Genomic DNA, 23,826 nt, shown 5'->3' with positions numbered 1-23,826 from the left:
AGCGAACCCCCACTCCCAGTGCACCCCACGTCCCTCCGGCCCCCCCCGCCAAGGCACCCTATATCCTCCGATCCCCATTTCTCCCCTTACACCCCTATTCCTACTGCACCCCGCGTCCCTCTGGCACTCCCACATCCCTCTGGCACCCCTGGACCCCGCATTCCCCCGCACCCCGTCCTTAATGCCCCCCTTGTGCCCCCGCCCGCTCCGCTCCGTGCCGGGGGCGGGGCCTGGGTTGTGGGCGGGGCTTCAGCCCAGGGGCGGGGCCTCTTGGGAGGGAGTGGGCGGGGCCTGGTGAGTCATGGGGAGGGAGCGTGGCTTGATGCAGGGGGCGATGCAGGGATTGGACAGCGTGCGTGGGGGCGTGGTCTATGTCAGGGGGCGTGGCCTAGATGAATGGGCGTGAGGGGCGTGGTCTTGCCGCATGGGGGCGGGGCTTAACGGCAAGAGGGGGCGTGGTCTGGGGAGGGCGCGGCCCGGGCCGCGGGGGGGGCGTGGCTTTGGCGGCGGGGGCGGTGTCCCGCCATCGGAAGGGGGCGTGTCCTGCGGGCAGGGGGCGGGGCCTGGGCGGAAGGGGCGGGGCCCGGCGGGAGTTCCGCGGCGGCGGCGGCGGGGCCTGCTCGGCCCGAGCTGCTGCCGGGGGAACCGGCACCGGGTACGGCTCCGGGAACGGCACCGGGGCTCCTCACGGAGGGGGTTCAGGACCGGGTGGTAGCGGCAGGAGACTGTATGGAGCGGGAGGGGGTTGTGAAGGGGCCGTGGGGTGTCTGATGAGTGGGAAGGGGCCCTGAGGAGGGTATAGGGTGGGAGAGGCCTCTGAGGGAACGCTGAGAGGGCTCTGAAGGGCTGGAGGAGCTCTGAAGGGGCTCTGGGTCAGGAGCGGGCCTTGCAGAGGCAGAAGTGTGGGGTGTGAGGCGTCCTGGGGAGCTGTGGGTCAGGAGGAGGGGGATGTGGAGTATGAGGGGGCTGTGGGTCAGAAGAGGGCCCTGATGGGGCGGGGGTGTGGGATATTAGGGGCTGGGGGGCTCTGAGTGGCCTCAGGGGTGGGAGGGGACCCTAAGGGTGCTCTGAGGGTGGGAAGGGGCCTTGAGGGGGCGGGGATGTGAGGTATGAGGGATCTGTGGGACCTGGCAAGGCACGGGCAGAGGGGTTGGAGGGGGCAGTGCTGTGGCAGGAGCTCAGCCTGGCTCCGGAGGACACAGCCTCTGGGACCCTGTGACCCCTCCAGGAAGGCTGGAGTAGCTGCTGCTCCCCTCTGCTAGAGAAGGAGGGTCATCCCCTGGTTCTTGCAGGCTTTGGGGCTCCGAGTGCCCCACAGAGGTAACTGTGGCCTCACTTCACCCCACCTCGTGCTGCGGACGCTGCTCATCTCGGCCACAGCGCTGTACTTGGCCTATATTATCAGCAACAGAGAAACATATCAGGGTGTGACCGAGGAGGGAAGAAGGAACCCAGAAAAGGTTTTCAGGAACTTCCTGAGAGGGAGCCATAGAAGGCAGCAGGAGGAGAACCCGGAGTGGGGCTGTATCTGCCTCCCCACAGGCAGCTCTGTGGCCTCTCACCTCCACGGCCCGTTGATGCAGCCACAAAAAGCCACGGTCGGAGCCACCAGGGCCCGGCAGGAGCTGCGGGAGCCCAGCCTGTCCCTGCCCAGCTCTGGCTGAGTTGGAGCAGGGCAGCCGTGTGAGTGTGCAGGCAGCCTGCTGGAGAGGGGACAGCACCCCGAGGACAGCCATGGAGAAGATGGCCAGGGTCACCACCGCCCTGGGGGGCAACGTGCTGACTGGCCGCACCATGTTCTGCCACCTGGACGCCCCCGCCAACGCCATCAGCGTGTGCCGGGACGCTGCCCAGGTGGTGGTGGCCGGCCGCAACATCTTCAAGATCTACTCCATCGAGGAGGAGCAGTTTGTGGAGAAGCTGAACCTCCGCGTGGGCCGCAAACCCTCCCTGAACTTCAGCTGCGCCGATGTGGTGTGGCACCAGATGGACGAGAACCTGCTGGCCACCGCCGCCACCAACGGCGTGGTGGTCACCTGGAACCTGGGCAAGCCGTCCCGCAACAAGCAGGACCAGCTGTTCACGGAGCACAAGCGCACTGTCAACAAGGTGTGCTTCCACCCCACCGAGGTGTACATGCTGCTCAGCGGCTCCCAGGACGGCTACATGAAGTGCTTTGACCTGCGCAAGAAGGACTCTGTCAGCACCTTCTCTGGTACAAACGTGGCTGTTGTTGTCCTGTTTCCCTGCGGGGAAGCAGGGGTTGGGAGTTTTGCCCTTTCCTTGCTTGTGCCCTTACCCTCAGAAGAGGCAGGGGTTGGGGGCTGTGCTCTTTCCTTGCTTATCCCCTTACCCTCAGGAGAGGCAGGGGTTGGGGGCTGTGCTCTTTCCTTGCTTGTCCCCTTACCCTCAGGAGAGGCAGAAGTTGGCAGAAGAGGCTTTGTCCTTCCCCTTGCCCAGGAGGAGGGTTTGCTTTGGGTGTGATGCTCCAAGCAGGGACAGAAGGAGCTGAGAGGCATTTTGGTGCTTTTTTTGACTCTCAGTAGTAGCTGGGTCTGTGTGGGAGGTGGAAGACAGTCGCAGCACTCCTTACTACCCCTTCTCTCTGTGCCAGGGACCCCCACGGCTCTTCCAGTGGGGGTTTTTAGCTTTGCTGGAGCTCTCAACTTGTGTCCCCTCCCAGGCCAGTCGGAGAGCGTGCGTGACGTCCAGTTCAGCATCCGGGACTACTTCACCTTCGCTGCCACCTTTGAGAATGGAAATGTGCAGCTGTGGGACATCCGCCGGCCCGACCGCTACGAGAGGATGTTCACGGCCCACAACGGGCCTGTCTTCTGCTGCGACTGGCACCCAGAGGACAGGTGAGTGTGGGGCCAGGCTCTGCCAGCCACCCAACCTTGCAGGGCAAGAGAGGCCCTAAAAACAGGATTGGGATTTTGTGGGGGAAGGCATGGTCTGTGATGCCCTGTCTCCTTGTGTCAAGGGCTGGGATGTTGCTGGAAGATAGGAGCGCTTATTGCTTTGAGTGTTTGAGGTGGTGTAGGAGTGTTTTGGGGTTGTTCTTTGATAAATTAGGGGGTTTTGAGGCACTGGGTGTCTTATGGTTGGGTATAGCAGTGTCACAGCAGCCTCCTGCTCCAGTGCTCAGCTTGAGGAAGGCATTGCTTGGCTGCTCTGGGACACAGCTCACTTGTGTTCAGTCGTGTTTCCCTCCTGCCTTTCCCAGGAGATTGCTGGGAAGGATCTGGAAGCAGCTGTTAGGGTGTGCAGGTCCCTCCTCGCTCCCTGCCAGGCAGTGCTGCCACTGCTCGTGATCTTAGAGAGGCACTGAAATACGTCCAGAATGGCCTTTTCCTCTCTGCTGTGCCTGGCGAGTGGAAAGCAGAGCCAGAGGGAACTGGTCTGACTGGGATGTGGCTCTAAAGGCGCAGGGCCATAAATGGGGGCGGGAAGGAGGGTGTTGTCTGACCTGGTTGCTGGAGAGCAGAGGTGTCAGGAGAGCTCATGGGAGGATGGGCTTGCAGCCCAGCTGCCTTCCTGCAATGCAGACATGGTCACACCTGCGCTGTGAGCACCTCTGTGCCACAGTGGGAACAGAGAGGTGAACACAGATCCATCCTTGTCCCAGGGGCTGGCTGGCCACGGGCGGCCGGGACAAGATGGTGAAGGTGTGGGACATGAACACGACGCGGGCCAAGGAGATCTACTGCGTGCAGACCATCGCCTCGGTGGCACGGGTGAAGTGGCGCCCCGAGTGCAAGCACCACATCGCCACCTGCTCCATGATGGTGGACCACAACATCTACGTGTGGGACGTGCGCCGCCCCTTCATCCCCTCCGCCATGTTCGAGGAGCACAAGGACGTCACCACGGGCATCGTGTGGCGGCACCTCCACGACCCCTATTTCCTTCTGTCGGGCTCGAAGGACAGCACCCTTTACCAGCACATCTTCAAGGATGCCAGCCAGCCCATCGACCGGGCCAACCCCGAGGGGCTGTGCTACAGCCTCTACGGTGACCTGGCCTTCGCCGCCAAGGAGAGCCTCATCTCCTCCGACTCCAACCGCAAGCCCTACATCGGGGACCGGCGCCACCCCATCTTCTTCAAGCGCAAGCTGGACCCCACGGAGCAGTTCGAGTACATCTCGTCCTCCAGCGCCCTCAACGTGTTCGAGACGGACGTGGAGAGCGGCAGCATGGACTGGTTCGTGCACACGGCCAAGCAGTACGCGCTGGCCGGCCGGCCGCTGGCCGAGCTCTGCGACCACAACGCCAAGGTGGCCAAGGGGCTGGACCGCAACCAGGTGAGCGACGGGACGGGTGGTGCTGCACAGGGGTCGTAGCCTGGAAGGGTCTGACAGGGCCTGTGTTCCACACAGGTGGCTCAGACATGGACAATGCTGAGGATTATCTACTCCAGCCTCGGCACCATGTCGTCCACAAACCTCAACCACAGCATGGGGAAAGGCAGCACCGCTCTCCCACTCATGAACAGGTACAGGCAGTGGGAGCTGCAGGGGGTGGTGACACGGCTGGGGTGGCTCCATGAGTGGCAGAGTGGAAAGAGCTCCTTGGCTGGGATGGGGTTATAGAATAACATCATGGAATACCAGAATGGTTTGGGTGGAAGGATCCTTAAAGCCCATCCAGTTCCACGCCCTGCCACGGGCAGGGACACCTTCTGCTAGCCCAGGGTGCTCCAAGCCCTATCCAACCTGGCCTTGGACACTTCCAGGGATCCAGGGGCAGACACATCTTCTCTGGGCATCCTGTGCCAGGACCTGCCCACCATCACAGGGAGCAATTTCTACCTAATAACTAACCTGCCCCAGACACAGGGAGCGAGCAGGGACAGCTCTCCCTCAGCCTCAGGCCATGCTGATTTGCAGGCTGGCATTGTTTGAACGCAGCCACTTCCCGTGTTGGTGTGAGAAGTGAGGGCCCAGCCTGGCCTCGAGCTGTGCAGCCTCACACACTGCTCCCTTCCCTCCTTCAGCCAAAGTTTGGCCCTGTGGTGGGGCATGGGGCTGGGACCTGCTTTGCAGTTACTGAATTCATGAATCACAGAATCTCTAAGATTGGAAAAGCCCTCTGAGATCATTCCCCCAGCAGCACTGCCAAGGCCACCACTAAACCATATCCCTAAGCAGCACATCCACATGATTTTGAACATCTCCAAGGGTGGTGACCCCAGCACTGCCCTGGGCAGCTGTGCCAGGGCCTGACCACCCTTCCCATGAAGGAATTTCCCCAATATCCAACCTAAACCTCCCCTGGCCCAGCCTGAGGCCGTTCCCTCTCCTCCTGTCCCTGTTCCCTGGCAGCAGAGCCCGACCCCCCCGGCTGCCCCCTCCTGTCAGGGACTTGTGCAGAGCCACAAGGTCCCCCCTGAGCCTCCTTTGCTCCAGGCTGAGCCCCTTTCCCAGCTCCCTCAGCTGCTCCTGGTGCTCCAGCCCCTTCCCCAGCTCTGTTCCCTTCTCTGGACACACTCCAGCCCCTCAGTGTCTTTCCTGTCATGAGGGCCCCAAAACTGACCCCAGGATGTGAGGTGAGGCCTCAGCAGTGCCCAGGGCAGTGGTGGTGACCAAGGGCTGGGGATGGAGAAGGTGTCTCATGGCTGGAGCTGGAGCTGCTGGTGTGCAGAAGTTTTCTTCTGGAGCCTTTCTGAGGGAGAGTACGCCCCAGCTCTGCCAGCAGCTCTCTGGCGTGGAGAGCCCGTCATGGGCTGATGAAGCAGGAAAACTTGTTTTTCCTCTTCTCAATGACATAAACGTGAGGGGTGAGGTCTCCAAATTAGCTGTCAGAGCTCGTAGGGCCGGCTACCCACAGTGAGTGACAGATCCTCAAATAACACCAAAGGAAACAAGCACTGTCCTTGACCAAGCTGTGCCTCCAGCCGGGTGGCTGTGCCGCTGTCTGAGACACGGCAGGCAGCAGCCTGGGGAGCTGGGCTCTGCTCCAACCCCGTCCCTTCCCTTTTCCATCTCGGTGAAGGCCAAGCCTGGCGATGCATAACAAACAGCCAGGCACCTTGGAGCCAGGCAGCTCTTGTTCACCTGCCTCTGAGGGGAAGGAGATGGAGCCAAGAGCCTGCTCAGCACAGGATTTCTTCAGGGAGACTTTTGCAGTGCCTGTGCAATGCCACCAGGCTTGGAGGAAGGGCTGTGATCACAGTCACAATGTGTCTTTATTTTTAAGTCACACATGGGGACTGGTGACTTCTGCCCACAAAGGGATATCACTGTATCTCCTATTTCACCATTCAAATTGCAACTGGACACCTGTACCCAGGCTGTTGCTGGCTGAAATGGAAACTTTATACTCCTCTGATTGTTAAATTTGCCTTTTTTTCACAGCTTTAACCTGAAAGATATCCCTGCTGGGCTGGGCAGTGAGTCCAGACTGGACCGCAGCAAAGGAGAAAGCCGCACAGAAAACATCCTCATGGATTCCTCCTCCACCCTGATCAACAACGAGGGTAACGCTCCTGGGCGGGCACAGCCCCAGTCCCACAGCTCTTCCCTGCTTAGCCATAGACAGGGGATAAACTGGGGCATTTTTCCTGTGAATTGGGGTGGCTGGACATGCTGCAGCCCCAGGGTGAAGGACACCGAGCCCTAGGGCGCTGCAGAAGGACAGGGTTCCCCCATGACCTCGGGTGACAGTGACAGTGGTGGCTGTGGGCACCAGGAATGGGACTGTGGTGGGGACCTGAGCTGTGTGGCTCGGGCACAGCCTGGCACGCTGGGGCAGGACACTGGGAGGTGGATGCAATGCTGTGATGAGCTGATTTCTCTTTCCCTGGGCGCACAGACAACGAGGAGACAGAGGGCAGCGACGTCCCTGCGGATTATCTGCTGGGAGACGTGGAGGCAGATGAGGATGACCTGTACATGATGGACCACGAGAACCCGCACGGTGAGTGCACAGCTGCTGCTGGCAGGTGTTGCCTGTCCCAGCTGGGTTTTCTCCTGCTCATTCTGCTCTCTCCTCACAGCTGAAGAGCAGGAATACAGCCTTCCCCAGGAAGCCTTCCCTCTGCGCCACGAAATCGTGGACAACCCATCTGCCTTGGACCACCTGCAGGACAAGGCCGACTCCCCTCACGTCAGCGGCAACGAGGCCGAGACGGTGTCGCTGACCCCCGTGGAGTCCTTCTCGCTCATCTCCATCTCCCACTCGCTCTACGAGAACCGCCTGCCCTCCGACTTCTTCAACCCCATCGTGCGGGACACGCTGCTCTTCTACGCCGAGCAGGGGGACGTGCAGACGGCCGTGTCCGTGCTCATCGTGCTGGGAGAGCGCATCCGCAAGGAGATCGATGAGCAGACGCAGGTAGAGCCCGTGGGATGCGGGGCCGTGCCTTGGTGGGACCCAGAGGGGTGTATCCCAGGGGGATGGGATGCTGCCTGGGCTTGGGGCACATCCCTTCTGCTCCAGCTGCTGTTGGGCCAGCTCTAAGCCAGGGTGAGCAGCTCCAGGATTCCGGTACCTGCCCTACCACCAGTCCTGGCAGGGACTTGAGGTGGGGTCTGCAGGGCCAGGATGGGGAAGTGACCTTGGCCTGTTGATTTAGGGAAGGATGCTGGTCCCCAGCGTTGCAGAGCTGTTCTCCCACTGCAGGGATCAGAGAATCACAGAATCCATTAGGCTGGAAAAGCCCTCTGAGATCATCGAGTCCAACCATTCCCCCAGCACTGCCAAGGCCACCACTGACCCGTGTCCCCAAGTGCCACACCCACACGGCTTTTCAATCCCCCCTAGGGATGGTGACTCCACCACTGCAGCTGTGCCAATGCCTGACCACGCTTCCCATGAAGAAATTCTCCCTAATAACCAAACTCTGGCACAGCTTGAGGCCATTTCCTCTTGTCCTATCCCATGTTCTCTGGGAGCACATTTCAACCCTCCCCTGGCTGCCCTCTCCTGTCAGGAACTTTTAGAGTGAGAAGGTCCCCCCTGAGCCTCCTTTTCTTCAGGCTGAGCCCCCAGGGGAAATCTTGCCTTTAGGATGCAGAGGGGGGATCCTGAGGGGGTTTCAGGGTGGATGTGGAGGCTCAGCTGTCTGTGGCTGTCCCCAGGAGCACTGGTACACATCCTACATCGACCTGCTGCAGCGCTTCCAGCTCTGGAACATCTCCAACGAGGTGATCAAGCTGAGCACGTGCCGTGCCATCAACTGCCTCAACCAGGCTTCCACCACCCTGCACGTCAACTGCAGCAACTGCAAGCGGCCCATGAGCAACAGGGGCTGGATCTGCGACAGGTGAGGGGGCCCAAAGGGGCTTGTGGGGACAGGAGGATGGGGTAGATGCCCCTGTTCCCTCTTGCTGCCCCCCTGGGGGCTCTCCCTGCCCACACCCACCCCAATCTCCCCATGCAGGTGTCGGCAGTGTGCCAGCATGTGTGCCGTGTGTCACCACGTGGTGAAGGGGCTCTTCGTCTGGTGCCAGGGCTGCAGCCACGGCGGCCACCTACAGCACATCATGAAGTGGCTGGAGACCAGCTCCCACTGCCCCGCCGGCTGCGGCCACCTCTGCGAGTACACCTGAGCCCCCCTGAGAGTACACCTGAGCCCCCCTGAGTACACCTGACCCCGTGCCCGCGGGGGAGTTGGCAGTGGGGTGGGGCAGGGGGGTGAGCAGGGCAGGCAGCGTGTCCTGCCCGCTACCCCCGGCAGCGCCCTCTCTGTATTTATTGTGTAAATAAGGGTTGGGGGTGCACCCCCGGCCCGGCAGTTTTTTACTGGATTAAAACAAACCAGCAGTTGAATCGAGCCGTGACTCCAGTCTTTGCTTCACCTGGATGCAGAGATCCCCGGGATGGGTCCCGGCCCCGCGGTGCCCCCGGTGCCCCCACGCTCTTGTCCCCTTGTGCCGGGAGGCCCCTTTAAGCCGTGACGTGCGGCCGACTCTCCGCTTCCCCTCTAAATAATGGCCCTTACCGGGACCTGTAGCGCCAAGCCAATGGCCGCGTGTACCGTGTGTTCGCGGTGTATGCCGGGAATCGTAGTTCTCGGCGTCTCCGCCGCCGGTCCCGATGGCGGCGGCGGCGGCGCGGCTGCTGCTGCTGCTGCCGCTGGGCTGGGTCCGGCCCGGCGGCTGCACCGACCCTCCGGACGGCGGCTGGTAAGGGCAGGGAGCTGCCCCGGGACCGGTCCCTATGCCGGTCCTGGTGCCCGTGCCGAGCGCAGCCTCCCGTTGCAGGCTGGCGGGCACGGTGCCGGAGGAGCCACGCTGCACCGTGGAGCGAGCCGACGCCTCCCTCACCTACTCCGTCTTCCTGCAGAGGTACGGGGGACCCTGCACCGCGGAACCGAGACAGGGGGCCGGGGGACAGTCCCGGTGCACCGGGCGGGCTAACGGAGAGGGCCGGGGGGGATTGGGGGTCCCGGGGGAGAAGCTGGGGGACGGTGGATGACACCGATCCCGGTGTCCCGGGGTGGGTCGGGGCTGGTCCCGGCATCCCGGGGATGGGTCAGTGCTGGTCCCCGTGCTCCGCCCGTGCCGGACCTCGCTGGATGCTTCCCCCAGGTTCGCATTCTCCCGGCCGGTGATCCTCGGTGGGATCACGGACAATTCGGTGAGTGCCGGGAGGGGACAGAGGGTGGGACACACCTCGCGGTGCCTCGGGAGCGGCGGCAGCACCCCGGCCCCCTGCGTTCCATCCCCCAGGCGTTCCGAGCCCTCTGCACCCGGGAGAAGCTGCTGGCGGCCTTCGGGCCCTTCCCGGTGCGGCTCAGCACGGCCAACACCTACTCATACCGCAAAGGTGAGCGCGGGGCCGTGCCCGGCGCGGGCGTGCCGCTTCCCCCGCTCATCCCTCCGTTCCTCCGCTCATCCCTCCGTTCCTCCGCTCATCCCTCCGTTCCCGTGTCATCCCTCCGTTCCCCCGTCTCATCCCTCCGTTCCCCCGTCTCATCCCTCCGTTCCCCCGTCTCATCCCTCCGTTCCCCCGTCTCATCCCTCCGTTCTCCCGCCTCATCCCTCCGTTCTCCCGCCTCATCCCTCCGTTCTCCCGGCTCATCCCTCCGTTCCCCCGTCTCATCCCTCCGTTCCCCCGTCTCATCCCTCCGTTCCCCGCTCATCCCTCCGTTCCCCGCTCATCCCTCCGTTCTCCCGCTCCTCCCTCCGTTCCCGCAGTGGATGTGCCCTTCCAGGAGTACGTGGAGCATCTGCTGAAGCCGCAAGACCCGGCCCGGCTGGGCAGCGGTGGGTAGCGCCGTCCCGCCCCCCGCAGCCCCCTCTCCTTGCCGCGCTCAGCCTCCCGTGTCCCCCCAGACACCCTCTACTTCTTCGGAGACAACAATTTCACCGAGTGGGGTCCCCTCTTCCAGCACTACGTGCCCCCTCCCTTCCGCATCCCTGGCACCAGCCCCGCCTACAGCTTTGGGATCGCAGGTGGGTGTGGGATGGGAACCTGCGGGAGGGGATCGGGGCGGGCCTGGGTCTCTCCCCAGCACCAACCCCCCCCACGCCCCCACCGCAGGCTCAGGCTCTGGTGTTCCCTTCCACTGGCATGGCCCTGGTTTCTCCGAGGTGATTTTCGGCAGGAAGGTGAGAACTGAGACCTAGAGGAAGGATTTGGGGAGTGGGGACAGAAGTGAGCCCCAAACAGGTGTCCCTGGCCACGGGGAAGCCCTGCTGGGGCTGAGCCCGAGGGGCTGGAGGGGAATTGGGAGGGGATGTGCCCCTGGTGTTTTCCAGCGCTGGTTTCTGTACCCGCCCGATAAAACCCCGCACTTCCACCCCAACGAGACGACGCTGGCCTGGCTCCAGCACACATATCCCACCCTGCCACCAGCCCAGCGCCCGCTGGAGTGCACCCTGCACCCTGGGGAGGTGAGTCCAGGGGCTGGAGGGGACTCCAAGCACCCCAGCTGGAGCCATGGGACCCCACTGCTGTGTCCTGCAGGTCCTGTACTTCCCTGACCGCTGGTGGCATGCCACGCTCAACCTGGACACCAGTGTCTTCATCTCCACCTTCCTGGGCTAGGGCTGGGAGGGACAAGGACACGTCACCATCATCCCACCAGGGCAGGAGCTCCAGCTCCCGCCACCCTCAGGGAAAGGCAACTGGTATTGGGACCAACTGCCTGAGAAAGCTCTGCTTTTTACTGGTCTTTACCCTTCCCTGTGGATTAAAGCTGTTCTACTGAAGCACACTGTGTGTTGCTACATCCCCGGAGCAAACCCGGTCCCCATGGGATGGCACCAATTCCCAAGCCAGGATATCCCCAGAAATGGCTGCTGTGAACCACTCCAGATCCTTTTCCATGTTTATTGCTGAATTTTTTTTTTATTCTTTTTATATATATATATTTTTTTTTTAATGGACATTGGCAAACTTCCAGAGGGCGCTCAAAAGCCAGGCAGGCCGTCAGCCAACCGAAACGCTGGAATCTCAGGTGGATGCAAATCTGTTGCATTATTTTTTGTGGGGTTTTTAAGGGACTTCATTAAAAGGAACAAGAACTTTAACCCAGGTGGTTGTTCTTAGGGAACCACAGTCCCAGTGGGGAAGGAAAGGTGGGAACCAGCCCCTCCCAGCCCAGGGCAGTTGTTTCCCAGGAAAAGCCAGAGGGTGAGTCGGCATCCCAGCAAGTGGCTGTTTACTGGGAAGAGGAGCCAGCCCTGGCCAGGCAGGAAGTGGAAGGAGGAAGAAACAACTATAAACACAGGGAAGGATGGGGCTCCAGGTGCTCATCCCAGCAAGCTCCCTGTGGCAATCCCTGGAGCAGGACGTGCTCTTTGGGGACAATGGCTGCCCTGGCTGAGGGAGTGATGGACATGATGGTGAGGCCACTGCTGAGGAGCCAGCATTCCAACCCCCAGGCAGGTCTTGGAGCGGGAGAGGGGAGCCAGGGAGCCGTGGTGCCCGCCCCGCCGCTGCGGCTCCTCGGGAAGGGGACATGGTGCCGTGCCCTCGCCCGGCGTCAGGCCTGGGGCAGCTGGGCCGGAGGGGGAACAGCCGGAGAGCGAGTAAGGCATGGTGCCAGCCCAGGGAGAGCCAGCTGTGCCAGGGCACCCGGGCGGGCAGCGCTGCCCCCGGCCCCTCAGTAATCCTCCACCCAGCCGTTCTCCGAGATGAACGCGTCTATCACCTCCTTCATGGCGAGGTTGGGGATCAGCTGGTCCTGGGTCAGGGGACTCCGCGTCACCGGGTCAAAATGACCCACACGCTGCAGGGGAGGAGGCCGAGGGGAACCGGTTACTCCACGTGCCCGCGCTCAGCCCTGAGGCGCAGGTGGCTGTGAGGCCAGCGCCGCGTGGCATCTGCCCCAGCACCCGGGCACCTGCCCGTGGGAAGAGGGAGAGCCCCCTCGGAGGTGCCTCCCAGCAGGATGAGGGCAGGTCAAGGTGCAAGACCCCTGCCAAGAGCCGCCTCCGCTTTGGGCAGGGCCTGGCAGCACCTGCTCCGCAGGGAGCTGCCCGGGCAGGTAACCGGGACCAAACCCAAGGAGCCTTCGGAGCCCTGAGCTGAGCAAAGAGATCCCACCCAGGCAAGAGAGGATTTTGGGCAAGGTCCTGGGAAACACCCCTGCCCCTGGCCTGGCAGTACCTGGAGATGCTCCTCAATGTCTTTCCTGTCGTAGGTGATGCCGCTGGGCGTGATGCAGGGCTCTCTCATCAGCTCAAAACTGATCTTCCCACACAGGTAGTCAGGGATGTCCCGCTTCTGGCTCGAGAGAGGCACAGCTGGGTCAGGGAAGTGGGCTGGGAGGTGGTGCTGGCTCAGAGCAGGGAGCAGGGCACACAGCAAGTTAACAGGAGCACAGCTTGGGCCACACTCACCTTCCTCTTCTCATCCACTTGGGAGAAGAGCTCATCCATGTCTGCCAGGTATTTGTCCTGAAAGAGAAGTCCTTGAGGACAAGGCGTCCCTGGTGTGCAGGGGCTGCAGGTTCCCAGGGAGAGCCCCAAAGCCTCCCACCCATGGGTGCTGCGGCAGGCCCTCGGTGGTCCCTCTGCCTGTGCAGCTCCTGGCTGAACCTGGTAGGGGTGATCCAGCTTAAAAATAACCTTCCTCTGTGGAGCTATTTTTATCTGGGATTAGTCCCCAGCACCCAGACCCACATGTGGCTGAGAGCCACTCGTGTTCCCTCAGGGAACAACAGGCACAACAGGCGTCACCGCTGCCAGGCTGAGACGAGAGGTGACCGAGCAGGGGAAGCTGTCATGGAGGGACACAGCAGCCCTGCAATGCTGGCCCGAGCCATAGAATGAAGGCTAAGCTGTGCTGTGTCCCAAGGTTTCCCAGCTTTCATCTGCACAGCTGCAGCCCTGCAGCTTCCCTGGCTGCAGCAGAGCATGAGGATGGGATGAGGATGGGATGAAGATGGGATGAGGAAGCCCCCAGCCCCCCACTCACGTGTTTGGCCTCGATGCTGGCCAGCTGAACACGGCTCCGGCTCTCGTCCGTGTTTTCCTCCTGCTGAGTCTTCCGGCACTCCGCCAGCTCCCTAGGACAGAGTGGGAGATCAGGAGGATGGGGGAACATTGCCACTCCCTTCCCTGCTGCAGGGCTCTGCAGAGGCACCTCACACAGAGCTGTGACAGCCTGGTGGCACTACAAAAGCCTTTCCAGGTGCCCCGTTACCTCTCCTTCTCCGCCATGATCAGCTTGGTCAGGTGGGAGTGCAGCTCGTTCTCCTGGTTGATCCGCTTCTCCTCGATGCTGTTCCAGCGTTTCTTCTTGGCGATACGCAGCGCACTGGGGATGTCATCCCCGAAATTCAGCCGCTGTTCCTTGGCGAGGTTGTAGGCTGAGGAGAGAAAGGGCACTCAGAGCCAGTGGCGGCATCCCTGTCGCCACCCCTGGTCCCCTCCCAGCAGACAGGAGCAGGGCACGGTGGCAGTGTGCCCGCTCACCTCTCTGCAGGTTGGCGATGGCCTCATCGTAGTTTTCCATCTCCATCTGGCACTGGCCCAGGAAGAAGTGAGCCTTCACCGACTGCCCGTCCAGCTCCAGCGCCCGCTTGCAGTCGGCCAGGGCCTTGTCGTGCTGCTGCATCTTCAGGTAGCACAGGGCCCGGTTGGTGTAGTACACGGCCACCAAGGGGTTCCGGTTCTGCGGGGACAGGCCCATGTTGGCGGCGGCGGCGGCAGGGCCAGGACGCGCTGGCAGCCGGGTGACAGCCGGGTGACTCGGTGAGCCAGCGGCACAGCGCTGTCACCCTGGGCAGGGAGAGCCAGGAGTGCCAGCGGGGGCGTGCACCCCGTGGGGAGGTGCTGGGATGGACTGGGGACACACTGGGGCCAGTCCCCATAGGGCAGCCTGTGTCCCTGCCCACAGAGGGGACTGGCACCCCTGGCACCCTGACTGTCCCAGGGTGGGTCTGTCCTGCCCAGCACAGCCTAGGGACAGGGCTGGGTTTAGGAGAAACAGGCTCAGGATGGGGGCACTCTGGGGGTGGGTGTAGGGCAGTCCAGCCTGGAGTTGGGTGGGGGACAGGATGGGCTGGGGGTGTCCAAGCCCAGAGAAGGCCAGGACGGTGCCTAGCCAGTCCTGGGGGTGGGAGTCCAGGCCCAGGAGGGGGGAATCAGGCCCAGACGTGTGTCCAGCACCCCCCCCCCCAAGAAGGGCCAGGCCCAGTGAGGGAATAGTGTCCAGATTAAAAGGGTCCCATCTCACGGGATGGCATCTTGGCCAGGCCCTGAGGAAGAACAGTGCCCAGACCAAGGAGGTTCCACCCTGGTGGTATCCAGGCCAGAGCCAGGGAGATGTCCAGGCTGGGGGAGGCTCATCTTGCGGGTGTCAAGGCCAGGCGTGTGGCGGGGGTGTCCCATCCCTGGGGATCCCATCCCAGGCTTAGCCAGGCCAGGTCCAGGAGGCTGTCCAGGCCAAGGGAGCTCCCAGCCTGGGGTCCTCGAGGCCAAGGGGGAGCTTGGCGTGTCCCGTCCCGGGGTTACCCAGGCCAGGCCCCTGGGGCCGGGGGTGCGAGTGTCCCCTCCCCGCTGCTCCCGTCCCGGGGGCCGGTCCCGCGCGGGCCGGGGGCGCTGCTGGGACTCACGATGGCGCGGCCGTAGCAGGCGGCGGCCTCGGGGTACTTGCGGCCGCCGAAGAGCCGGTTCCCCTGCTCCTTGTGCTCCTGCGCGCTGTGGCTCTTCTCGGGGCTGCCGCCGCCCGCGCCCCCCGCGCCCGGCCCCGCCGCGCCGGGCCCCGCCGCGCCGCCCTCGCGCTCCTCCTTGCCCTTCATGGCGCGGCCCGGGCCGGCCCTGGGGCCGCGGCTCCGCTGGCTCGGGCGGCCCCCGGAGCTCCGGCTCCGCCGCTCCGGCCGCGCACTGCGACAGCGCCGCTTCCGGGGCGGGGCGGGGGCGGGGCCGCCGGCGGGGGCGGGGCCGGCTGGGAACGGGGCGGGGCCTGAGGGGAGGGGCGGGGCCTGGTCGGGAGCGCGGGAAGGGGCGGGGCTAGTGAGAGACGGGGTGGGCGTGGTCCGGGGTGTGTGGGCGTGGTCGTGGTGGGCGTGGCCTGGGCGGGGTCTGGGGATGATTGACGGGTTGATTGGGGTGGGGGCTGGGAGGGGCGGGGCAGCGCAGGGAGGGGCGGGGCCGATGGGGAGGGGTGGGGGTGGGGTTTGGTGGGAGCAGGGCGGGCAGAAAGGTGCGGAAGGATGGATGAGGGGCCTGGAGGGAGGGGATTGGGGTGTAGCGGGTGCTGGCGGTGTGAGATCCAGGGAGGGGAGGACGTGGCGATGATGGGGTGCGGGGGGCTGGGGGCTCGGTGGGGGTGGGACTGAATAGAGGGTTGGGGGTGCCGGGGGTGCGGGGTTCGGATGCCTGGAGCCAGCGGTGCGTGCGCTGCAGCAGGCGGGGCTGGATGGGGCGGGGGGTGGTCTCAGTGCCCGGCCGTGCTGCCGACCCCCCCCCGGACCCATGTCCCCCCCGCTTTGCTGCCAGCCCCGCGGGGCTCAGCCGGGTGCCGCTTCACTTATCCCGGAGTTTTCTGCTCCAGTAAGTCCCGGTCCCAGCTGTGACCCCCCCGCCCCCCCAGGCCAGCCAGCCCCGGAGCCCGCACTGCCTCCCAGCAGGGATGGGGAGCACCCCCAAAACCCCCTCCCCCGATAGAGACACGAGCCCGCGCAGTGTGCAAAATATTTATTTATACTCCAAAAAGGTCTGGGGGGGGGGGGGATTAGAGCGGGGACCCCCCCCCCGCGCCCCCATCCCGAGGCGAGCCCCCTGCCCCGGGAGGGCGGCGGGCAGCAAAGCGGGGGGGATGGGGCGCGGGGAGGGGGGGCTGTGCCGCCGAGGGCACTGCCGAAATGACTTGTGCCGGTCTCAGCTGATTCCTGCCGGGCTCTCCCCATATCCTTCTTTTTTTTTTTTTTTATTACTATTATTCCTCTTTCTTTTATGTATATTTTTATTTTGGCATAGAAAAATAAATCGCTCCTATTTTGGCACCAGTCCTCCGTGTGAAAGTGCAGGTCCTGGGGGGCAACGAAGCGGCCCCCACCCTGGAAAGGGGGTACAGGAGCCAGCGGGGGGAGTCCCCCTCATTCGGCTCCTTCCCGAGGGGCACATCCCGAGCCCTGCGGGCACCCCGGGGGGGTTGGCGATGCCGGGGCAGGGCTGAAGCATCCTTTGGGGACGGGGCTACAGCGGGGGGGGGCGGCAGGGGACATTCGGGGGGGGCGCAGCCCGGGGCGGGGGGCGGCGCGTTCTCTAGCACCGAGGGGGCAGGCGGGCGGGGGTGGCCTGTCCCCATGTCACGCGCGGGGACCCCCCCAGCCCCTCCACCGGGCTTGGAAAACAAACCAACCACAGGGTCGGGGCGGGGGGTGGGCTATGGCGGGGGGGGGATCTGTGCCCCCAGCAGGTCGTAGGCGAAGATGTTCCAGAAGACGGCGAAGAGCAGGAAGGTGCCGTAGGACAGCAGCAGCACCCACCAGCCGCACTGGTCCTGCAGGCTCTCCTCGTAGCTGCGCAGGATGGTCAGCCCCATGCTGATGCCCACGATGGCCCCCGCCAGGTGCGCCATGAAGCTGGGCTGGGGGCCCGAGGCCGGCAGCGGCGGCGAGAAGCGGAGCCAGACGGCGCGACCGACCTCGGAGCTCACTGTGGGACAGGGCCGGAGGGGCTGAGCCCGCGCCGGGGCCCCTCACGCCCGGGGTGGGGTCTGGGGGCGAGTACTCACTGCACACCAGCGCCAGCACCATCCGCAGCAGCTTGTAGGGACAGCGCATCCCGGCCCAGTTCTGCGGGAGGGTGGGTGGGTGGACGGGCGGATGGATGGATGGACGGATGGATGGATGGACGGATGGATGGACAGATGGATGACGGGCTGGCACCAGCGATGCCCCAGCACCGATGAGGGGGCTGCTGCCAGAGCCGCCGGAGTGCCCCATGGAGCCCCCTCAGGTCCCCACTCCTCCCCACGCACACCCAGCCCATGATGCCACCCAAGGTGGTCCCCCTGCGATGGTGCCACCCCTAACGCTACCCCACAGCATCCCCCACCCATGTCACACCATGCTGCCCACCCCACAGTGCCAATCCACCCCATGGCATCCCCCGCTAATGTCCCACCACCTTGCCCAACCAAAGGACAGCTCCCACCCCCGCTGTCACCCCATGGCATCCCCCACCCAATACCACACCGTGCTGCCCACCCTACAAAGCCATCCACCCCCTGTCCCCCCCGCCGTGTCCCCTTGTCCCCTCGCTGACCATGACGACATTGGCGAGGTGAGCAGAGCAGAGGGCGTAGACCCCACCCGAGCCCCCGACCAAGGGAGCCCTCATGTCCGTGATGGAGACGGTGAGGGAGCCTGGGGGCACAGACGGGGCTCAGCATGGGTTATCACCCCCACAGCATTAATTAATTACTGTCTACATTAATTAATTACAGCCTGCATTGCCCCCCAGCCCCCGGCCAAGCGATGCTGGCGCTGCAGGGTGGTACCCAGCAGAGCCCAGCATCCCCATCAGACCCGGCGTGCCCCTCCCCGTGCCCTCCCCTGGTGACAGGGACCGATGGGGGGATGGGGACAGTCGTCCCCCCCCAGGGGAGCACCCACCTGCCAGGACCCCGGCCAGGTAGAGGAAGCTGATGCGCAGGATGCCGTGCACCATCTCCAGGGGCACCCCGATCATCAGCTGCAGGAGGGCGTTGAACCCCAGCTGCTCCAGCCTGCCCAGGCACAGGAGGGGACAGGTGCTGCCTCAGCCTGGGCAGCCCCCGGGGTGTCCCCGGTGTCCCCCCCCAGCAGGACCTACCCCACGTGCATGAACATGTAGGTGAGGAAGCGCCAGGCGCGCGCGCGGTGCCCGGGGTGATAGACCAGGGGGCTCTTCATGTACTCGGGGTGGTAGGTCTGCAGCACCCACTTGTTCAGCCGCGCCCCATAGCACAGGAACACGATGATCTGTGACAAACCCCATGGCTGTCACCCCCCTTCACCCCAGATCTGAGCCCCACAAGGGCGCCAGGGTGTCACAGCTGGGGTCACTCGTCCCTTTTACCCCAGTCTGAGCCTCTGCACAGGCACTGGAACATCACAGCTGGGGCCACCCATCCCCACTGCCCTGGGTCTGAGTCCCACATATGGGCACAAGGACATCACAAACAGAGTCCTCCAACCCTTCACCCCACATGTGAGCCCCTCTTTGGACACCAGGACCTCACAACTGGGCTCACCCATCCCCTCTCTCCTGGGTCTCAGCCCAGCCATGGACACCAGGACATCACAACGGGGGGCACCCAACCCTTCACCCCCGATCTGAGCCCCTCTGTGTGCACCAGGAGGTCACAACCAGGCTCACCCGTCCTGTCCACCCCGAGTCCGATCCCTGCCAAGGTGTCCGGGACACTCCAGCCAGGACCCGCCTGGGCACCGTCCTCCTGTGCCCCGTACCTGGGTGAGGGTGACGGCTGCCATGAAGACGGGCGGCGGGCAGGTGCGGTGCTGGTAGAAGTACCAGCGCCGGTCCATCTCGCAGGGCAGGATCTCGTAGGCCACGTAGCGGACGAAGCGTTTGTAGATGCCGAGGCCGGTCTCGTCCAGCAGGACGTCGCGGGGCAGCGCCCGCTGCCCGTTGGCGATGGCGCGCTTGAAGCTGCTCGAGCGCTTGCTGCTGATCTGCGGAGAGAGGCCGTGCCCGCGGGGGCCGCGGGGGCAGCTCGGGACGCACGGCTTGGGGCCACCCCCTGCCCAGCCACCCCCTCGTGCCACAGCCCGGACGAGCCGTCCCGAGGCCACGCCGCCATCCCATGCCAGGGGAGACCCTGGGGACCGCCGGTGTCTGCCCCCCTCCCCAGGGGCACAGGGAGGTGCCCGGTGCCCACCCCGGGCTGGCACCCACCCCGTCCCTGCGGCCGCCCGGCACTGACCAGGTCTACCAGCTCCTGATAGCAGACCTGCCCCTCGTCGTTGCCCTGTGCCAGGGCCACCAGCATGTCCAGCTTGGCGGGGTCCAGGGGCAGCTCATGGCTGTGCACCAGGCTGGCGAACGTCTCCACGCCGATGAAGCCGGTGTTTTCGGGGTCGAGCTGCGGGGCACGGCACGGAGCATCACCGGGACGCCGGGGCCGCGGCTCCCTGGTCGGCTGGGGACACCTCCTGGTGCCTCAAGCCTGGCTCCGTGACACCTGTCCCTGCCTCTGCGAGGGACACCACAGCCTGCAGCCGCCCCGGATCGCGCCCCGTGAGGTGCCCTGTGCCACGCGGGTGCCCCGTGCCGTGCCCGTGTCCCCGTCTCCCCGCGGCGCAGTCAACACTCTCCCACTCAGTTATTTCTCGCCGCCAGCAGCCTGCCAGCCAGGAAGCCACCAAGCTAAACACACGCGCAGCCCTGGCACCAGCCTCCTCCTCCTCCTCCGCCTCTCCTCCTCCTCCTCCTCCTCCTCCTCCTCCTCCTCCTCCTCCTCCTCCTCCTCCTCCTCCTCCTCCTCCTCCCGCTCCTCCTGCCGCCCTTGCCGCCGGCCGCTGGGATCCACCGCGCCCTGTGCCGGGGCACCCTGTGCCATCCCCGGGGCTCCCAGAGCCATCCCCGGGGCTCCCAGAGCGGGCTGGGCACCTGAGCCCTCCAGGCACAGCGCACCACGGGGCACCCCGCACCACGGGGCACCCAGCGCCATGGGGCACCCGACATGGGACCGCTCATGGGGACAGGGAGCCCAGGATGGCGCAAGGAGGGTGGAGATGGGGAGAGCCCCTGCAATCACCCCGAAGTACTGTGGGGTTTTCTCCTTGCTTCTGCAGGGAAGGAAATGAAGGAGAGGAGCCTCACCCTCGTGGGATGGGCAGGAAAGAGAGTGCTTGGGACATGGGATCGTATCCCCACCCGGGGGGCCACCCTGTCCCTCCCTGTTTCCCCGGCAGGAAACAGCTGCTGCCTCTTTCCCAAGGGGCTTTGGCTGCCCTGAGCGGGGCGCAGGGTGGGATGAGGGGTGCAGGGTGCGATGCAGGGTGTGGGATGAAGGATGGGATGAAGGGTGCAGGGTACAGGCAGCGCTTGCACCCTCTCAGCAGCCGCCAGCCCATGGGAGCAGCCCCAGCCACGGGGAGCGGGAGCACCTTGGTGTCACCCGTCCCCCTGCCCCACACCCGTCACCCCACAGGCTCCACGTGTGTGTGTGTCACGCCGGGACCTGGCACACGCTGTCCCCACGTTGGCACACGCTGAGCCACTGGCCCCAAGAGCGCCAAGAGCCCTGTCAGCAGCCAGGGAGCCCCTCTCTGCTTTTGGGGCGCATCTCCCCCCATCCCAACCTCACTAGTCCCCTAGCACCCCCCTGGAGGGGACAATCCCCAGCCTCCAGCCCTCCCAGCACTGCTCGCTCCCGGGGAAGATGCTGCTCATTCCCTAACAGCTCTGGTTCACATGGAGTCCCTGTGCCCGAGGGTGGGGTGGCGTGGGGGACAGCACCGCAGCTCCCGGGCTGGGGGACTCAGCCAAGGTCATGGAAACAGAGGGGGGCGAGCGGGGGAACAGTGAATTTTCCTGGCCCCCAAGAAATTTCCTCCCCATGCCCAGGGGAGAGCCGCCAGCTGGGCCAGGGCTGGGCGGGGATGGAGGGACGAGCAGTGGAGCTCACGGGGGCAAGTGGGGGTCGGGGGGCAGCGGGTGGAAACCCCTCAAGCCCCCATCGTGCCGCGAGCAGAGCCCCACGCAGCGCTGGTGCTCCACGGCCTCATCCCGCAATCAGGTCACGGGGGTGGGTGCAGCCCCCCGCTCCGCCGGCGGGACTAAGCCCACGGCACCCCCGGGGCTCCATCCGGCGCCCAGACCCCACCGGCGGCGCTGGGGCTCGGTGCCCAGCACCCCTCGTCCTTGAGGGCGCACCGGGCAGGATCCGACCCGGCGCTGGCGGAGGGAGAGGCCACAAGTGAGATGAGTCGCGCGTTCTCAGCGGCACGAGGGGGGGGCGGGTCCCCCAGGGCGGTGATGGGGGGCACCGAGGGACGCTGGAGGGGGGTGGCACGGCCGCGGTGGCCGCCCTGGGTGGGCAGCGCTGCCCGCTGCGCGCCAGCCGTGCCCGGTGCGTGCGAGCATCCTCCCCCCCCCGCCGGTAGCGATGGCCGGTGTCCGGCGGCCCCCCCGAGAGCAGCCCGGTGCCCCCCGGGCGGCCTCACCTGCTCCTGGATGAGCTGCAGCAGGGAGCTCCTGTCCATGCACCCGGCGGGAGGAGGGCTCCGCCGCTCCCCCGCGCCCGGGGCCGGCGAGCCGGGCAGGGGAGCGGCGCGGGCGGCGGGGGCGGCGGCGGGGGCGGCTCTCCCCGCCAGCCCCGCGTTGCGGCGGGCCCGGGAGCGAGCGGCGAGCGGCGGCGCCGGGAGCCGCCGATGGCAGCGGGGCGACGGCGGCGGCGGGGGCGGGAGCGGAGCCGAGCGGAGCCGCCCCCGCCGCAGCGCGCGGCGCAGCGCCCCCCCCTCCCCGCACCCCCCCGCCGCCGCCGCCGCGCGGGGAACCGGGACCCGCCCCGCCCCGCCCCGCCCCGCCCCGCCGGCAGCGCCGGGACACGGCCCGGGGCACGGGCAGGGAGCCGGCACCCAGCGCACGCAGCACGGGATGGTGCCGGCATCCCGGTACGGCTGCGGGCATCCCGGTACAGGTATCTGCATCCCGGTGTGGGAACCGGCATCCCGGTACAGGTATCTGCATCCCGGTGTGGGAACCTGCGTCCCGGTACAGGTATCTGCATCCCGGTACGGCTGCGGGCATCCCGGTATGGGAACCTGCATCCCGGCCCAGCTGTGGGCATCCCAGTACTGGTACCCACATCCCAATTTGGTAACTATATCCTGGCATCCCGGTGTGGTATCTACATCCCAGTGTTGGTACCCACATCCCAGTACTGGTACTCACATCCTGGCCCAGTGCCTACATCCCAGAACAGTTCTGTGCATCCTGGTGTGGGTACCTGCATCCCGCTAGCCATGTCCCAGCACTGGTACTCACGTCCTGGTGCGATCCCTGAATCCCAGGACAGGATCTGCGTCTTGGAATGGGAACTTGTATTTCATTTCCAGTGCTGCATCCCAATACAGGTACACGTATTCCAGTACAAGTACCCACATCCTGGTACACGGTTTTGCACCTACACCCTGCTACAGGAATCCATATGCTGGTACAGTACCTGCACCCCAGTATGGACACCAGTATCCCAGTATGGACATGGGCATGCCAGCACCAGGCAGCAGCTGAAGCAAACATTCCCTCCATGCTGACCCCACACCTACAGCCCAGCACAGCCCAGGTACATCCCCCATGGCACAGGGGACACAGAGCCTTCACTGCTGTCCCCTGCCCCAGGGTCCCTTGAACTGGCACCTTTATGTGACGTGCCCAGTGTCACCCAGGCCAGGCTCCCCTGGAGCACCAGGCAGGGCAGGGGTGTTCCCAGGACCCATCCCTGGTGCCATCCTCACTTCGTGGAGCCACGGCTCAGCCGCACTCTGGGTGCCCAGGGAGCTCTGGGCTTCCCAGCCCTGCCAGGCTCCTTCCCTGGGCACTGTGTGTGGCCGTGGCTGGGGTCCCATGGTCCTGCCACACGTGTCCCCTGCCCCACGCCCGTGTCTGTCCCAGCACAGCGTCCGTGGCTCCGCACACCAGCGCTATTAATACACACCGGGGCACGTGGGCCGGCGGCTCCCATGGGATCCAGCCTGGTTTGGAGTCACCAGGGAGCACCGCGTGTCCCGTCCGCCTTGGAATCTCCTCCTCTGCTCGGCGTGGCAGCACCGGCTGTGTCCCCACCATTCCTGTGCCCTGGCTGGCCCTGTGGGAAGGGTCTCCTCTCCCACCCCACAGCCCAGAGCGATCCCCTCACAGGTGGGAGCAATCCGACCCCATCCAGCCTCAGTGCAGAGGCTCTGGAAAATCCTCTTCTCCGGCTGCGCCCACATTCCCTGTGCCCAGCGCCCGTGGCTGAGGCTGCAGCGACAGAAATAGCTGAGGGAAAAGCTGCCACGGGAAAACAGGAGCAGGGATGGGAGGTGGCACAGCCCTGGGAGCTGCGGGCATGGGGGGAAAGTGGCTGCAGGGAAGTGGGGAGCTCCAAACCCCACACGGGGATGGGCACAGACATCCACAGCTCCCAGGGCAGCCAAAGTCTCCTGCTTCCCACGGATCTCGGGCAGAGAACCACGGGATCCACCACCTCTTCCCTGTCTCTCCCCCCTGGCTGGCACTTGTTGCTCAAGGACCCGTGTCCCCAACCACCAAGGAGACCTGGCCAGCCCCAAGCGTTTTCCCACCACACCAGGCTTCAGGTCCTACCCTAAATCCCTCAAACGGCGCAGCCCAGGCCCTCGGGGTGGCCCTGCTCCCGCCGCAGCCCACAGAAGCCCCAGGCTTGGTGGTCCTGCTCCCCAGGTGACGC

General features: G+C 65.0%; 4 protein-coding genes across 5 annotated transcripts; 2 read left to right on the top strand and 2 right to left on the bottom strand.

The window, feature by feature from the left end:
* Positions 1-567: 567 nt before the first annotated feature.
* Positions 568-8,770, top strand: WDR24 (WD repeat domain 24). The gene is made up of 10 exons (XM_082292430.1): positions 568-655; positions 1,293-2,215; positions 2,684-2,861; positions 3,629-4,304; positions 4,380-4,495; positions 6,357-6,478; positions 6,814-6,918; positions 6,998-7,335; positions 8,082-8,266; positions 8,384-8,770. The coding sequence occupies exons 2-10, from the start codon at positions 1,735-1,737 to the stop codon at positions 8,550-8,552; spliced, it is 2,370 nt and encodes a 789-aa protein (XP_082148556.1). The 5' UTR covers positions 568-655; positions 1,293-1,734; the 3' UTR covers positions 8,553-8,770.
* Positions 8,771-9,039: 269 nt separating this feature from the next.
* On the top strand, positions 9,040-11,203 carry JMJD8 (jumonji domain containing 8; the record flags this gene model as incomplete). The annotated part of the gene is made up of 9 exons (XM_082291907.1): positions 9,040-9,128; positions 9,207-9,290; positions 9,534-9,582; positions 9,675-9,771; positions 10,143-10,211; positions 10,281-10,400; positions 10,489-10,556; positions 10,707-10,841; positions 10,915-11,203. 9 exons carry the CDS (start codon positions 9,040-9,042, stop codon positions 10,993-10,995), a joined length of 792 nt encoding a protein of 263 aa, XP_082148033.1. The 3' UTR covers positions 10,996-11,203.
* Positions 11,204-11,335: 132 nt separating this feature from the next.
* On the bottom strand, positions 11,336-15,277 carry STUB1 (STIP1 homology and U-box containing protein 1). The gene is made up of 7 exons (XM_082291906.1): positions 15,014-15,277; positions 13,872-14,070; positions 13,600-13,765; positions 13,372-13,462; positions 12,795-12,851; positions 12,562-12,678; positions 11,336-12,181 (listed from the first exon to the last, which is right to left on the bottom strand). Exons 1-7 carry the CDS (start codon positions 15,197-15,199, stop codon positions 12,056-12,058), a joined length of 942 nt encoding a protein of 313 aa, XP_082148032.1. The 5' UTR covers positions 15,200-15,277; the 3' UTR covers positions 11,336-12,055.
* A 1,511-nt stretch (positions 15,278-16,788) lies between these two features.
* Positions 16,789-21,619, bottom strand: RHBDL1 (rhomboid like 1; the record flags this gene model as incomplete). 2 transcript variants are annotated; one of them, XM_082291898.1, is made up of 8 exons in its annotated part: positions 16,789-17,060; positions 17,140-17,200; positions 17,673-17,773; positions 18,023-18,135; positions 18,222-18,370; positions 18,860-19,084; positions 19,336-19,494; positions 21,581-21,619. In XM_082291898.1, 8 exons carry the CDS (start codon positions 21,617-21,619, stop codon positions 16,789-16,791), a joined length of 1,119 nt encoding a protein of 372 aa, XP_082148024.1. The 2 variants fall into 2 exon arrangements, with proteins under 2 accessions (XP_082148024.1, XP_082148025.1); XM_082291899.1 differs by lacking the exon at positions 18,860-19,084.
* Between the last annotated feature and the right edge of the window lie 2,207 nt (positions 21,620-23,826).

Source organism: Coloeus monedula, assembly GCF_965178545.1.
Source record: "Coloeus monedula genome assembly, chromosome: 16".
In the NCBI taxonomy this organism is placed as follows: Eukaryota; Metazoa; Chordata; class Aves; order Passeriformes; family Corvidae; genus Coloeus; species Coloeus monedula.
This window is presented reverse-complemented; position numbering and strand designations above follow the sequence as displayed.

What these genes read in the sequence shown, in the direction of transcription:
- WDR24 (XM_082292430.1), top strand. Translation starts at nt 1,735, where the DNA reads ATGGAGAAGATGGCCAGGGTCACCACCGCCCTGGGGGGCAACGTGCTG. An exon ending in AGGGGCTGGACCGCAACCAG is followed by an intron (nt 4,305 to 4,379) that starts GTGAGCGACGGG and finishes TGTTCCACACAG; the next exon opens with GTGGCTCAGACATGGACAAT. An exon ending in AGATCGATGAGCAGACGCAG is followed by an intron (nt 7,336 to 8,081) that starts GTAGAGCCCGTG and finishes GGCTGTCCCCAG; the next exon opens with GAGCACTGGTACACATCCTA.
- STUB1 (XM_082291906.1), bottom strand. Translation starts at nt 15,199, where the DNA reads ATGAAGGGCAAGGAGGAGCGCGAGGGCGGCGCGGCGGGGCCCGGCGCG. An exon ending in ATCATGGCGGAGAAGGAGAG is followed by an intron (nt 13,463 to 13,599) that starts GTAACGGGGCAC and finishes ACTCTGTCCTAG; the next exon opens with GGAGCTGGCGGAGTGCCGGA. An exon ending in AAGTGGATGAGAAGAGGAAG is followed by an intron (nt 12,679 to 12,794) that starts GTGAGTGTGGCC and finishes CTCTCGAGCCAG; the next exon opens with AAGCGGGACATCCCTGACTA.